Below are 16,133 nucleotides of genomic sequence, written 5' to 3'. Positions count from 1 at the left end.
ATAGAGGTAACCTATGACCCAGCAATTGCACTACCGGGTACTTAACCCAAAGATACAGATGTGAAAAGAAGGTCCATATGTATCCCAATGTTCATAGCAGCAATGGTCACTATTGCTAAACTGTGGAAAGAGCCAAGATGCCCTTCAATAGACAAATGGATAAAGAAGATAAGGTCCATATATATAATAGAGTATTAGGCCTCCATCGGAAAGGATGAATACCCAACTTTTCTATCAACATAGACGGGACTGGAGGACATTATGCTGAGTGAAATAAGTCAAGCAGAGAAAGTCAATTATCATAAGATTTTATGTACCTGTGGAGCATAAGGATTAACATGGAGGATATTAAGAGAAGGAAAGGAAAAGTGAATTGGGGGAAATCAGAGTGGGATTGAGATGAGAGACTGTGGACTCTGAGAAACAAACTGAGGGTTTTGTTTGTGGTGAGGGGAGAGGGAGGGGGATTAGTTGAGCCTGGTGGTGGGTATTAAGGAGAGCACATATTGCATGGAACACTGGGTGTGTGGTGCTTAAACAATGAATCATGGAATACTGAAAAGATAAAATAAAATAGAACTTCTAGTCTTTGAAAACACTGTTAAAAGATTAAAAACACAAGTCACAGACTGAAAGAAAACATTTGCATATCATCTATCTGATAAATGAATATGTCATTTATTATCTATGAATATATCATTTATTATATCTATGCATATAGAACTCTCAAAGGATAACAAGAAAATAACTTAATTTTTTAAATGCACAAAATACACAAAATACACCAAAGAATATGTACAAATAGCAAATAAACACATGAAAAGATACTCAATTAGTCATTAGGAAAATGCAAACTAAAACTAAGATATTACTACACACCATTAGGCTATCTAAAATTAAAAAGACTGATCATATCAAATGTTGGAGATCATGGGGAGCAAATGAAACTTTCACACATTGCTGGTGGGAATATCAAAAGAAACAACAACCTTGGAAAACAGTTTGGGAGTTCCTTTAAAAGAAATACCATATGACTCAGCCATATTGCTACTAAGTATATACCCAAGGGAAATGAAAGCATATGTCTGCATAAAGACATATCCCTGAATGTTCACAGCAACTTCATTCATAATAGTCAAACACTGAAATCAATCTAAATGTCTATCAATAAGTAAGGAGATATACTGTAGTATATTCATGAAAGGAAATACGACTCAGCAACAGAAAGGAGTATACTAAGTAACATATACAACACAGATGAATTTCTAAAAATATCATGCTGAGTGAAAGAAACCAGAAACACATGTACATATTATAACATAGTATTCACAAAAAATTCTAGAAAATTAATGAACCTCTTAAAGATATCCTATTTAGCTTTTGAGACTCAGTCCTCAAATGTCACCCTCCTTTTGAAAACAAATCTACAGTGACATAAAGCTGATCAGTGGTTCTCTGAGGACAGAAATGAAGGAAGAGAAAAGGGGGATTATAAAAGGACAAAAGGAAACTTTTTGGGGTGATCAATCTGTTCATTATCTTGGCTGAAATTAAGCTTCAGAAATGTAGACGTAACTTATCAAAGTTATCATATTGTGCAGTTTAAATAAATGTAGTTTACTAAATGTCAAAGGTATCTCAAAGTTACTTTTTTAAAAAGAAAGGAAAAAAGCACCAATCTGTTTATTACACTGCCCTTTTTAAATAATCCTTTAAAGCTTGCATCATCATCATCTACAAGGTGAGATCTAAATTTTCAAACATGGTATGCAAAAAGTCTATTTATCTTTTCAATTTCCTTTCTCATTACTCTCCCATGTATATTTTTATTTCAAGCATTTTATGCTGCACAGCTGATCTCTGCATACTACTTTTTACATCAACTATTCTCTCCAAGAATCACCTTCTTGAAGATAATTATGTAGCTTTAAGACTCAGGCCTAAAATGTTCCCTTCTTTTTGAAACCTTTTCAAATAAATACTCTTCCTCAATTCTTTAACCAGGCAGAGCTGGTTGCATTGTCTTTGGTTCCAGCAAGGTGTACCTATTTTGCACTGATTATTTATATGTCTCCACAGTATGCAAAAGTAATATATATGTCTTATTTTTACAAACTCAATGTCTAACATATCAGCTGCTACAAAGTAAACACATGTTTCTTGGATCAGATTGCACTGAACTTCAACTGAATTTCCATCTTTTAATTTCCAGACAAAAGGTCATGATACAGAGCTAGTTACTACGAGTCAAACAATATAATGTTGACAGCTTCAGGTTCAATGATCTTTAGAAATATTTTAACATTATTTCCAGCATTCAGAAAACTAGAGACAGTAATTTACCAAATACACCCATCACCCACCTAGAGGTGTCGTATATTAACATTTTTCCAAATGTACTTCAGATTTTTTTCTTTTTGCGGGGGAGGGAAGAAGGGAAGTCCTACATATGAATAAAGTCCCTTAGGTACCCCTCCCTCATGGCAAACACTACCCTGAATCTATCACGTTTATGCCTGTGCACATCCCTAAACAATATGAGGTATTCTTCTACTTTTTAAAAAAACTTTATATAGTGGTATTGTACTGAATATACCTTTCCCCCATCTTGTTCTTTTCTCTCAACACTGTATTTTTGAGATATATGATACATATAACTCTAGTTTAGTCATTTAAATTGTTCTATAGCTTTCTAGTATATGAACAATGTCAATTTATCAATTCTCTTTTCGAGGCACACTTAATTTGCTTCTGATTTTTCACCATGATAAACAATGCTGCTATGATGTTAGACATGGTATATAGATCTATGAGTTTCTCTAAGGAATTCTCAAGTTACTATCCAAACTATACCAATTTTTACTTCCATTGGTAGCATAAGAAAATTTCTATTGCTCCTCATCCTTACCAACACTTAGTATCATCAGACTTAATTTTTGCAGACTGAGAAGAAGTTAGTTATTTTCCCTTTTTAAGTTTCATTTTCCTATTAGTGAGATTGAATATCTTCCTGGTAATTTACATTTTCTGTATTTGTTTACATGTGTTTATCAAAACTTCTTTCAAAATAATTTGCATATATTATCTCCTCTTTGTAGGTAAGGAATCTGAGCTTTAAAGACATTAGGTAATTGGCCACAAGAAGTGGTCGAGCCAGCTTTTGCGTTCTCTGGCTGATTCCAGAGACCTCACTCTTGGCTACCACATATAATGGACTCAGATGATAGTTACTTTATGTACTGAGAACCCAGACAGGCATTTAATAGTCTTTGTTTTCTACTTATTTATATTTATATGAGTAATTTATACTGATTTACTGTCCATCAATATAAAATATAGACCATATATATCAATACAAGTAAAAAAATTAAGACTACCTCAACGCTCCATTCTATTGCTTAAGAAGTACGTATCTCAGTTTCTTCATCAGTAAAATGGAATAAAAACCTCACAAGGTTGTTACAATGATGAAATGAGCTATTGGATATCTAAAGAGCATTGGGACATAGCATATGCTGTACAATTATTTGCCACTATTTGTTTTACATAATCTTCTGCTAGTAATATTGGTTACAATACCTTCTCACAGGCTGTGACTTACCTGTTTCCTTTGTTAAAGTGTGTTTGCTGGACAGAAATTCTAAATTTTAATGGAGTCAACTTTTCCTTTGCTATCTGGGTTCTTAAAGCACCCTTCTTTCCCTAATGCTCTCTTTCTTTAGGAGATGGCTCTAAATCTCCCTTTCATATCTTGATTTAATATCACTTATAGAAGAAAAATTTGTATATTCAACTTTAAAGTTATATTAAAACATGCTTCTAAATAATTTTAAAATAATTCTGTTCTCCAAAACAAACCCTCTATCATTTTTTATTAGAAAAAATAGTTATTCCTAACCAGAGAGCACATTTATATATTATAAACAAGGCAAAGTAAAAAAACACAACCATATAAATAAAATAAATTTATAACTACTCTTACCCTATGACATCTTTCAAAGGCTTGTTTGGTTTCTTGTAAAAGATTAACCACCACTTCTTGAGATAGGAAAGTTTCCCCATGAGTATCGATACTTGGCCCCAGTGGTAAGTTGGTACGTTGTCTAATTTTCTCTTTCAAATCCTGAATACTAATGCATCATAACAACAAATGAAAAGAGAACACTTCACACAGATTTCAAGTACTCTTCAACTTAGTATACATCATCAGAAAAAAATGGACTAATTGCCAGACCTAGAAGTTCTGATTCCAATAATTAGTTCTACAAAGTAAAATAAGCCTTCATCTTTTAATCTTTTTTTAAAAATATTTTATTTATTTATTTGACAGAGAGAGACACAGTGAGAGAAGGAACACAGCAGGGGGAGTTGGAAAGATAGAAGCAGGCTTCCCGCCAAGCAGGGAGCCTGATGCGGGGCTTGATCCCAGGATCCTGGGATCATGACCTAAGCCGAAGGCAGCCGCTTAACGACCGAGCCACCCAGGCACCTCAAGCCTTAATCTCTAAACAGAAAATTTCTTCTGAAAAATGAGTATATTTGGAGTTATGACCCTTAAAGTCTCTCTCCGCTCTATAATTCTGACTCAACAGCCAAAAGTTTCTTGTTTGGTTTCCTTATAAAGGGGACTATTCCAAATAAGTTAATATAACTAATGGTCCTGCTTAAAATAAACTTTAAAATTTCGTGTTTTTTAAATACATTTAGTCATTTGAGCATATTGCACATTTCTTTATCATTATTAAACAAGATATATTAAACATAATTTAGCTTTTCTTAATGACTAAGGGTTACTTTGAACATTTACTATATGGTGGTATCTTTAGAAGATTGGATTTCTTTTGCTCCTAGAATACCTAGCTCTAGACCACTATGAATTTTTTTTTTTTTTTTTTTTAAGATTTTATTTTTTGGAAGCCTGGGTGTCTCAGTTAAGCATCTGCCTTCAGCTCAGGTCATGATCCCAGGGTCCTGCGAATGAGCCCTGCATCAGGCTCCCTGCTCAGCAGAGCCTGCTTCTCTCTTTACCTCTGATCCTTTCCCTGCTTATGCTCTTTCTCTCGCTCTCAAACAAATAAAATCTTTTAAAAATAAATAAATAAAGATTTTATTTTCTTTTTTAAGTAATCTCTACACCCAACATGGGGCTTGAACTTAGAATCCTGAGGTCAAGAGACGCATGCTCCACTGACTGAGCCAGCCAGGCACCCCAAACTATTACTTTTTTTTTTTTTATTCTCATGGTTGTTCTTTAGTTTATCTCTTCCCTTACTTGCTGCTGCCTTTCAGATGTCACTTCTTATTCCTAATTATAACCACTCCCTGATCACGATTTAGTATATGACCAACTGGGAAACAAGAAACTGATTTGAGTGTACTCTATATTCTAATTATATGGGTCTGCTTAAGTCATTCTGCTTCATTCTAGAATCAAATGGGTTGAGATCTGGATAAAAGGTACTACTAATCGTATAGCAAATCATTTTTTTGTAGTATGTGAATAATTATAGGTTTCAAGATATTAATTTTATCCCCAGATCATCAAAAAGCTCAAGGTATCTAAACTGTAAACTATTTGCTGTTTTTCTCCCCATACCTGCAACAACAGAAACAATGTATTTCCTAGTTAATAACCTGGAATAATTCACTCAGTCTGGGGGGAAAAAAAGGAGACTATAGAACTCTTTATAGTGCTGGTATTCTGCTTTACATTTTAATTATATTATGTTGCATTTCAACACGTGACTCAAGAGACAGAATTTGATCAATGGTGTAAATGAGCTGGGTTAAAGGAGTTCTTCACAGAAAATTCACTGACTGTTAATATTTGACAACTTTGTCCAAATATAATAAAGTTCTTAAAATCTTTAGCTTTAACTACAACATTTAACAAAAACACTCACCCTCCTGTGCCAATGGATCTCTTCTGATGGTTTTTTGAGTCATAATAGCGCTGTAGGATCATAGCACTTCTGCTTTTCAAATATCCAGTCTCCACCTCAATATAGTTCTCCAAATAGGAAATGAAAATGGATTTGATAAGCTTAGACAAGAAAGTCTGTTTATCAGTACCTAAGTTAAACTCCATCAACTTGCTGGAAAGATTTGTGGTTCTTTTCATGGAAAAGGGGGAAAAAAAGATTAATGTATATTTTAGGTAGAGTGACAATACTAAGGAATATATATTTTTACAATGTGATTTTAATAACATGTTAAACCACCATTTCTTAAACCTTGGAAGGCACTTAGGATACAAAGAGCAGCTGCACAGGGCTATATGTAATGCAGAAAGGGTATTACAAACAACACTGCAGTTTAGAGAACTGACTAGAGATAATTTTGCTTCTAGGAGAGGAAACTGAGGCAACCAACCAGTCTAGAAATGGCAACAGTGGCAGAATGACTTCAATATGTTCTAATGCCATTCCTGATATGGTATCTACGTCAGCATACTGAGAGATCTACTTTCTTTCATTCTCTTTTTTCTTTTTCCATGTAGACTTTCCTCTAATTTTTTTGTTTCACATTATTAAAGACAGGCTCACGATAAAAGTTGTTGGGATGGACTTCCTGACTATGATTAATTTTGAAAACCTTCCTCTCAAAATGATAACACTGATGAACAGCAAAAGGACTGGGGAAAAAACTCCACAAGAAGCTTTTGATTCAGTATTTCCAAATATACTTTCAATTACAAAGCCCAAGATAAATTTTCATATATACTTACAGCTGAAACTGTCATTTGCTAAGAATTTGTGACTTTCTCAATTTCTAATGTTTTAAATGCCAAATATAATTATACTATCTCTTAGAGAAAAAAAAAATGAAAGAACAGTGAACTAGCTTACAATTAAAACCAGAAACAAAATTTTTGAGTCTTAACGTAAAAAAAAGTTAAAGTACATGACTATACAGCATAATATCCAATTCCTTAAGTTAACAAGCTAAAAATACTGCTCTTTGTACAATAGTAGTCTATATAACCAAGATTTAATGCTAAAAGGTATACTGCTATCTGACAAACTATTACCCCAAAATTCCTGAATACTTCATTTTCTATTAAAAAAAAAAAAAGGAAAGAAAATCTGAGCTGCTACTATTTTCCTATTTTCTAGTAATTAAAAGTATACCTTGTATATAAATCATAGAGATTTTTGAGATACTGCTCTGCATCACACTTCCTGCATTCTTCTAACTGGTCTTTCACAAAAGTCTGGAAAAAAAAGTCAACATTTTGTCATGTAAGTAAATATATTTTTCTCTAAAATTATTCCACATTCTTTAATTGTTCTGATTAAAATACAATGGCAAAGGCAATGCATGGAAAATATACCAATATAAAAAAAAATAAGGTTTTTAATTTTTAATGCTTCTCATATTTACATGTTCATCTATAGCCCTCTTGGGAATAAGTATTAAGAATTTCAAAATATCTTTTCTTTTGAAACTGGCCCATCTTGCCTCATAAAGTACATTTAAAAAACAAAACCTGAGGCTATATTGATATAGTCAATTCCTTAAAAGCAGCATTTCCCAAACTGTGGCCTGGATATAACACTAGTGTTCCTTGAGACATTAACAGATACTACTCTAAAATTGGGAAATGCTGTACTTTACACTCCTGTTTCCAGAGAATCACAATACACATTAGTACTTTCAAAGCATATGAAAAGTCCTGAATTATGTTTCAAAAACAAACACATCAGTGTTGCTTAATCCAGTAGTAAACATAGTTTGGGAAATGTTGCTTTAATGTATAATGCTATGGGAGTCAGGTTTGTAAATTAAATTACTGTGTTTTTTCTTTTAATATTAGTAAATATTATTAAAAAAATTCTACAGATTGCACTTGCAATTTTTACTCAACTTCACATATGCCATCTATTGGTCAAAGTGAGCACCCAATAAAAATTAAAATCTGAGGCTACCCCTCTATAACCTGTTACAACTACTACTGCTATTGGAATAAATTTCAAACGTGCTCTGATGATGCTTAGTGATTATGATTAGTACCTTTTTTCTTGATGAACAGTATTTTTTTTAAAAAAGCATGATACTGTCATTCCTTTGCCCTTGACTGAATAAACAGATTATTATCCCAAAGGGCATTATATGAACAAACTAAATTTTAAAAAAACTTTAAAAACAGAGGAAAAAAATTCACATATTGCTTTAAGAACCATTTAGTTGATGTTTAAAATTACCTGCAGTTTGATTTCAAATACATTTTGAATAAGTTTAGCCAGTACTGTTTCTGGATTACTAAAGATATCTCCAACTTGTTTGTTCACCCGTTGACAGAGTATTGCTGCATCTTCAAATATATCATTTCTCAAGTAAGCACCCTAAATAGAGCCATTTTACATAGTGAATATATAGTTTTTAAATGGTTCTAAAAATACAGATTAGCATAAAATAAAATAAAATCCAATAAAGTGTACTATTATGTTACCTCCTGGCACTGCTTTATATAAACATCAACACAGTGGGAATAACCCTATGAAGAAGAAAGAAATACATTATCACAGTTCTGGTTTAACTACAATAATAATCATAATAGTAATAATCTCAATAAAAGAATTATTATATGCAATAAAGCTATGTCTATGTCCTAATGAATCACCAATAGTAATAGTTATTGGACTTAAGTAAAATTAAATGTAGAAAACTAATAACATAGTATCTTCTCTCAGTTGCTTTCTTTGAAATTAATCACCTGGTTCATATCCTTGTAGCACTTTAGAATGAAAGAACACTGAGATATGATTTCTGTAAAGTCTTTTGCCCTATGATCCCCTAGCCATCTCCTTCAACTCTAAAACATGTTGTGTGCACGCACCCACACACAGATTCACAATCTTGAAAAAGGGTTTACATACGTACATACGTATACCTTGTATGTATGTACATGTATACTTATGTATGTACTTCCTTCTTTACTCTCTTGGGTTCAAAGCATTTGTGTTCCCCTACAAGAATCTGAACAGAGCTGTACTCAACTGGCCTTCTGGAAATTTACTTTTAAAACTGAATCTATTTTAGCAGAACATATTTAAACAAATAATTTGTCATATTAAGCTCTCTATAATGATTTTTACTCATTAACAATTCATACATTAAAAACAAGTAAGCAATGCAAAGTATACTATTGTTTAAAGAGCCATTCTCAATACTCATACAGGTATTTTACTTAAATGAAAAGTCTAAAAAATTACTTCTATTTCCCTACTTAGATACAAATATAAAGTTTTTTATATATATTTTTCTATGTATTTATTCTTTCCTTTTAGATTTTATTTAGTTAACATACATCATATTATTAGTTTCAGTGGTAGAATTTAGTGATTCATCACTTACATATAACACCCAGTAATCATTACAAGTGCCCTCCTTAATGCCTGTCACCCATTTACCCCATCTCTCTCCACCTCCCTACAGCAACCCTGTTTAATCCTTATAGTCATGAGCTTCTTGGGATGCCTGGGTGGCTCAGTCCGTTAAGCATCTGCCTTCGGCTCAGGTCATAATCCCTGGGTCCTGGGATCAAGCCTGATGTTGTGCTTCCTGATGAGCAGCGAGCCTGCTTCTCCCTCTTCCCCTGCTTGTGCATTCTCTCTCTGTCAAATAAATAAAATCTTAAAAAAAAAAATAAAAATTCCTTACGGTTTGCCAGCCTCTCTGTTTTTATCTTGTTTTTCCTTCCCTTCCCCATGTTCACCTGTTTTGTTCCTTAAATTCCACATATGAGTGAAATCATATGCTATTTGTCTTTTTCTGCTTGACTTATTTTGCTTAGCATAATACCCTCTAGTTCCATCCACATCACTGAAAATGGCAAGATTTAATTCTTTTTGATGGCTTAGTAATATTCATACACACACATACACACACACACACACACACACACACACACACATCTTCTTTATTCATCAGTTGATGAAAACTGGGCTCTTTCCATATTTTGGCTACTGCGGACATTGTTGCTATCAACCTTGAGGTGCATGGGCCCCTCTGAATCAGTGTTTTTGTATTCTTTGGGTAAATACCTAGAAGTGCAATTGTTCATTCATACGGTAGTTCTAGTTTTAACTCTTTGAGAAATCTCTGTACTGTTTCCGGAGTGGCTGCACCAGCGCATTCCCACTAACAGTGTCCCTTTCTCTACATCCTCACCAACATCTTGTTTCCTGACTTGTTAATTTTAGCCATTCTGACTGTTGTGAGGCGGTATCTCATTGTGGTTTTGATCTGTATGTCCCTGATGCTCAGTGATGTGGAGCATTTTTCATGTGTCCACTAGCCATTTGTACGTTTTCTCTGGAGAAATGTCTGTTCATGTCTTCTGCCCATTTCTTGACTGGATTTTTGTTTTCTTTCAGTGTTGAGTTTGATAAGTTCTTTACAGATTTTGGACACTAACCCTTTATCAGGTATGTCATTTGCAAATATCTTCTCCTATTCCATACATTGCCTTTTAGTTTTATTGACTGTTTCCTTTGCTGTGCAGAAGCTTTTTATCTAGATGAAGTCCCAATCATTTTTGCTTTTATTTCCCATGCCTCTACAGCCTCTACAGACATGTTTAGTAAGAAGTTGCCGTGTCTAAAGTCAAAAGAGGTTGCTGCCGTGTTCTCCTCTAGGATTTTGATGGATTCCTGTCTCACATTTAGGTCTTTGAGCCATTCTAAATTCGTGTATGGTGCAAGAAAATGATCCAGTTTCATTCTTCTGCATTTTGCTGTCCAATTTTCCCAACACCATTTGTTGAAGAGACTGTTTTTTTCCCACTGGATATTCTTTCCTGTTTTGTTGAAGATTAGTTGACCATAGAGTTGTACATCCATTTCTGGGTTCTCTATTCTGTTCCATTGATCTATGTGTCCATTTTTGTGTTGGTACCACACTGTCTTGAAGATCACAGCTTTGTAATACAGCTTGAAGTCCAGAATTGTGATGCCACCAGCTTTGGTTTTCTTTTTCAACATTCGTTTGGCTATTCAGGGTCTTTCCTGGTTCCATACAAATTTTAGGATTGTTTGTTCCAGCTTTGTGAAAAATGATGGTGTTATTTTGACAGGGATTGCACTGAATGCACAGATTCCTTTGGTTAGTACAGACATTGTAACAATGCTTATTCTTCCAATCCATGAGCATGGAATGTTTTTCCATTTCCTTGTGTCTTCCTCAATTTCTTTCATAAGTGTTCTACAGTTTTCAGAGTACAGATCTTTTACCTCTGTGGTTAGATTTTTCCTAGGTATCTTATGGTTCTTGGCACAACTGTAAATGGGACTGATTCCTTGATTTCTCTTTTTGCTGCTTCAATATCGGTGCACAGAAATGCAACAGACTTCTTTGTGGTTTTATTACCTGTGACACTGCTGAATTTCTGTATCAGCTGCAGCAGTTTTCTATGGAGTATCATATCATCTGCAAAGCATGAGCTTGAATTCTTTGGTAATTCGGATGCCTTTTCTTTTTGTTGTCTGACTGTGGAGGCTAGAACTTCCAGTACTATGTTCAACAACAGTGGTTAAGAGTGCACATCTCTGTCGTGTTCCTGACCTTAGAGAAAAAGTTCTCAGTTTTTCCCCACTGAGTATGACAGTAGCTGTGGGTCTTTTATATACGGGCTTTATTATGTTTAGGTATGTTCCATCTATTCCTACTTTCTTAAGGATTTTTGTCAAGAAAAGATACTGTATTTTGTCAAATGCTTTTTCTCCATCTACTGAGAATATCATACGGTACTTATCCTTTCTTTCATATTAATGCAGTGTATCACACTGATTGATTTACAGATATTGAACACCCCTGCAGCCCAGGAATATATCCCACTTGGTTATAGTGAATAATCCTTCTGATGTACTACCGAATTCAATTAGATAAGTATCATTCTGCATCCACATTCTGTATCCACATTCACCAGGACTGTTATTGGTCTGTAATTCCCCTTTTTAGTGGGTTCTTTTAAAACCCTCTGGTTTTTGGATCAAGGTAATGCTGGCCTCAAGAATAGATCTGAAAGTTTTCATTTCATTTCTATTTTTTGGAACAGTTTCAGAAAAACAGCTATTAATTCTTCTTTAAATGTTTGAGAGAATTCTCCAAGGAAGCCATCTGGCCCTGGACTCGTCTGTTGGGAGATTTTTTTACTACTGATTCAATTTTTTTTGCCGGTTATGGGCCTGTTCAGGTTTTCAATTTCTTTGTGTTTTAGTTTTGGTGGTTTATTTGTTCTAGGAATTTATATGTTGGCATATAATTGCTCATAATATTCTCTTATAATTGTATTTCTGCAGTGTTGGTTGTGATCGCTCCTCTTTCATTTATGATTTTATTTATTTGGGTCCTTTCTCTTTTGTTTTTGGTAAGTATGGCTAGGGGTTTATCTTTTGTTAATTTTTTTTTCTGATAATCACTCTTTTCGTTGTTGTTGTTGTTGTTGTTGTTAATTCTTTCAAAGAACCAGCTCCTACTTTTGTTGATCTGTTCTACTTTTTTTTAAAAATTTCTATATCATTTATTTCTGCTCTAATCCTTATTACTTCCCTTCTCCTGTTAGATTTAGGCTTTATTTGCTGTTCTTTTTCCAGTTCTTTTAGGTGTAAAATTAGGTTATGTATTTGCTTCTTGAGGAAAGTCTGTATTGCTATATACTTCCCTCCCAGCACCACCTTTGCTGTACCCCAAAGGTTTTGGACTGTCATGTTTTCATTTTCATTTGCTTCCAAGAATTTTTTCAATTATTCTTTAATTTCCCGGTTGACCCATTAATTCTTTAGTAAGATGTTCTTTACCTTCTATTTACTTGTGGTCTTTCCAAAATTTTCTTGTGGTTGACTTTGGTTTCATAGCATTGTGGTCTGAAACTAAGCAAACACTATTTCTTTAAGCACCTTCTTTGTAGAAATACAATGCCATACAGGGATTCTTTCCCTAATTCAAATTCCAATAAGACAATATTCCTTTGTATTACCACCTGTGATCCTCTGAATTTAATTTAAATCTTTTACTAGTTACATTCCATCTACTCTCTGATTCCTACATTCCACTAGAAATTTAAAGCTAAATCTTTTTTTTTCAAAGATTTTTATTTATTTATTTGACAGAGAGAGAGATCACAAGTAGGCAGAGAGGCGGGCAGAGAGAGGAGGGAAGCAGGCTCCCCGCTGAGCAAAGAGCCTGATGCAGGGCTTGATCCCTGGACCCTGAGATCATGACCCGAGCGAAGGCAGAGGCTTAACCCACTGAGCCACCCAGGCGCCACTAAAGCTAAATCTTCTTGCTTTCATCCTATTACATGTTTGACTAAAAACATAAATTATTTAAAAACAAGAAGACAGTATGATTTTCTCTGTCAACCTATATAAAAATTAACTGATAAAATATCAATATTATTGAATATAAAATAATACCTAAAATTTAATATTTACATGACATATATATTCAAATATCAAAACAATAAAAATTGTCACTGTGATACAGTTATACAACTATAATAAAATCAGAGACTATACTATACAGAATTTATATAATTTCTACAATCTTGAAAACTAAACTTTGTTTTTATTAATTACTATTTACCTTAAAATGAAGCAAAACTGCTGCTACTTCTCTCATTCTGGAGATTTCACCTCTTCTTTGAGCACTAGTAAACTCCTGAATCAGTTGACATTCTAAATCATGGTATTTACCTAAACATAAAAAGAAAGTCATTTATCTACAATGGGACATTCAAGGTATCCAAGTTATTTACAAACATATAAATTATGTTTATATAATATAAATTATGATGAAAATGGATCTACCTTTCTTTTTAAAGAATTACAAAAACAAAGTGAATCTAGCCTTATAATGTAACATGATACATAAATCTATATTTTCAACACAATAAAATATTCCCAACCAGTGATCTGATTACCATTTACCAGTGTTACTTAAAAAATCAGTTAACTGAGATAAACCTCTGGATTTCATTTTTGATAATAAGAGATAGGAAAAAATCTTAAACCTAAAGCTATAGAAAGGGTGAAGAGGACTATAAAACTCCTTACTAGAGATCAGAAGTCTTTACCATGAACAATGGTGGATTCAACACCAAATCTCACCTTAAGATAATACATAGCATCTGATTCACTCCATTACGGAGGCTACTAATATTCTGAATGAAAACCTGAACTTTGGACTTATCTATAGTAATCAAAAACAGTGCCAGGAAGTCCAACTATCTATGTCATTCTGATGTAACACTTCTTGGAAAACAAGTGGCTCTCTGAACCTTCTATGCAATGGCATCCCAAACATGACCCAGGTTACCACAGGAGCCTACAAATATTGTGGCTTTTCCAGAAACCTAGACTGACCTACTTAAAATATAACCCAAAGATTGAAAAGAATAAAACTAATCATGTAAGGAGCCGTATCAGTACCAAAATGCTTATATGCACTTGGCCTTTAAAAAAAAAACACCTTCTTGAGAGATATATGTATGGATATAAAATAATCTCCAAGATACATTGTTAAATTAAAAACACATGGTATAAAACTATTTGTATAGTATGCTAGCCAATTATTTTAAAATAACTGGGGACAGTAGAACTAAATTCTATACACACACATGCACGCACGCATGCATACCCACATGATTTTTCCTATGCTTACATATCTACAGCATACTCTGAAGAATACACAAGAAACTGGTAATGATTATTTTAAGGAAGAGGAGTCAAACTCAGGGATGGGGAGGGAGGATGACATTGTTTCCACTATCTCTCTTTTTACTATTTTTTTTTCTTTTACACAAGTATTTTTATTATCTATTCAAAACTAAATACTTTTATATGCTATTTTAAATACTTTTAAATACTATTAAAAACTTACTTGCAATTTTGGATTTTACTTCTGAAAACCTGAAAGATAAAAATCAATGATAAGGTTCATTAGTAATGACAAATGTTCCATAGTAATCGAAGATGTTAATAAAAGGGGAAAAAAGAATCTGGGGGGTATAAGGGAACTCTTTTTACTAAAGGTCATCACTGGGAAGAAGAGACAGAGGGAGGGAGGGAAGGAAGGAAGAAAAGGAAAAGAGGGAGGGAGGGTGGGAGGGAGGGGAAGATGGAGGGAGGGAAAAAGGGAAGAAGGGATGGGAAGAATAAAGAAAGAAAGAAAGCAGGCAAGACAGCCAGCCAGCTAGCCAGCTAGCCAGCCAGCCAGAAGAGAAAGCAGGCCAGGTAACAAAACTGAATTGGGGCAATTCAGATGGGGTAACTGGTTCTCATTAATGAAATTCTCATTGAATAACCAGTAACTTTTTTTTTTTTAAAGATTTTACTTATTTTTTTTTAAAGATTTTATTTATTTATTTGTCATAGAGAGAGAAGCGAGAGCGAGCACAGGCAGACAGAGTGGCAGGCAGAGGCAGAGCTCCAAGCAGGCTCCCTGCCAAGCAAGGAGCCCGATGTGGGACTCGATCCCAGGACGCTGGGATCATGACCTGAGCCAAAGGCAGCCGCTTAACCAACTGAGCCACCCAGGCGTCCCAATAACCAGTAACTTCTTATAGAGGGAGAAGTTCTATATGAGACATTAACAACTCCACCAGCTCCAACACTGAGCTACTATTTCAACACATTATTCACTAACATTTTAAATTCCTTGATACTTATCTATTTGCCCCTTCTGTTGGGATTTTTTCACATAAAATTCTATTATTTTTATTTAAAAGAAAAACAATGATAAGTATATGAAAAATAAAAGAAAAGCCATAAAAAGGACCCAGCAACTTGTCTTACAGACTAACCATTCAATCTTTGCAAATTCAGAAACTGAAATATCACATACTAGCATACGCTTGAAATTTTTAAAAACTTAAGTATCGGGGTGCCTGGGTGGCTCAGTGGGTTAAGCCTCTGCCTTCGGCTTGGGTCATGATCCCAGGGTCCTGGGATCGAGCCCCGCATCGGGCTCTCTGTTCAGCAGGATGCCTGCTTCCTCCTCTCTCTCTGCCTGCCTCTCTGCCTACTTGTGATCTCTGTCTGTCAAGTAAATAAATAAAATCTTAAAAAAAAAAAAACCAAAAAACTTAAGTATCAAGGGAAAAGATACATCATGGAAAATTAATGTTGAGA

General features: G+C 34.1%; 1 protein-coding gene across 1 annotated transcript in view; it reads right to left on the bottom strand.

Moving 5' to 3' along the window:
* EXOC5 (exocyst complex component 5) overlaps positions 1–16,133 on the bottom strand; it is a 63,041-nt gene that overhangs the window by 16,766 nt on the left and 30,142 nt on the right. The window contains exons 6-12 of the mRNA XM_044230746.1: positions 14,884–14,912; positions 13,588–13,697; positions 8,453–8,497; positions 8,205–8,345; positions 7,131–7,213; positions 5,904–6,113; positions 3,983–4,130 (exon numbers count right to left, since the gene is read on the bottom strand). Coding sequence (XP_044086681.1) covers positions 3,983–4,130; positions 5,904–6,113; positions 7,131–7,213; positions 8,205–8,345; positions 8,453–8,497; positions 13,588–13,697; positions 14,884–14,912 — 766 coding nt within the window. The remainder of the gene's footprint in view (positions 1–3,982; positions 4,131–5,903; positions 6,114–7,130; positions 7,214–8,204; positions 8,346–8,452; positions 8,498–13,587; positions 13,698–14,883; positions 14,913–16,133) is intronic.

This window comes from Neovison vison, chromosome 13, assembly GCF_020171115.1.
Source record: "Neovison vison isolate M4711 chromosome 13, ASM_NN_V1, whole genome shotgun sequence".
In the NCBI taxonomy this organism is placed as follows: Eukaryota; Metazoa; Chordata; class Mammalia; order Carnivora; family Mustelidae; genus Neogale; species Neogale vison.
Note: the sequence above shows the minus strand (reverse complement) of the source record. Positions and strands in the feature narration are given on the sequence as shown.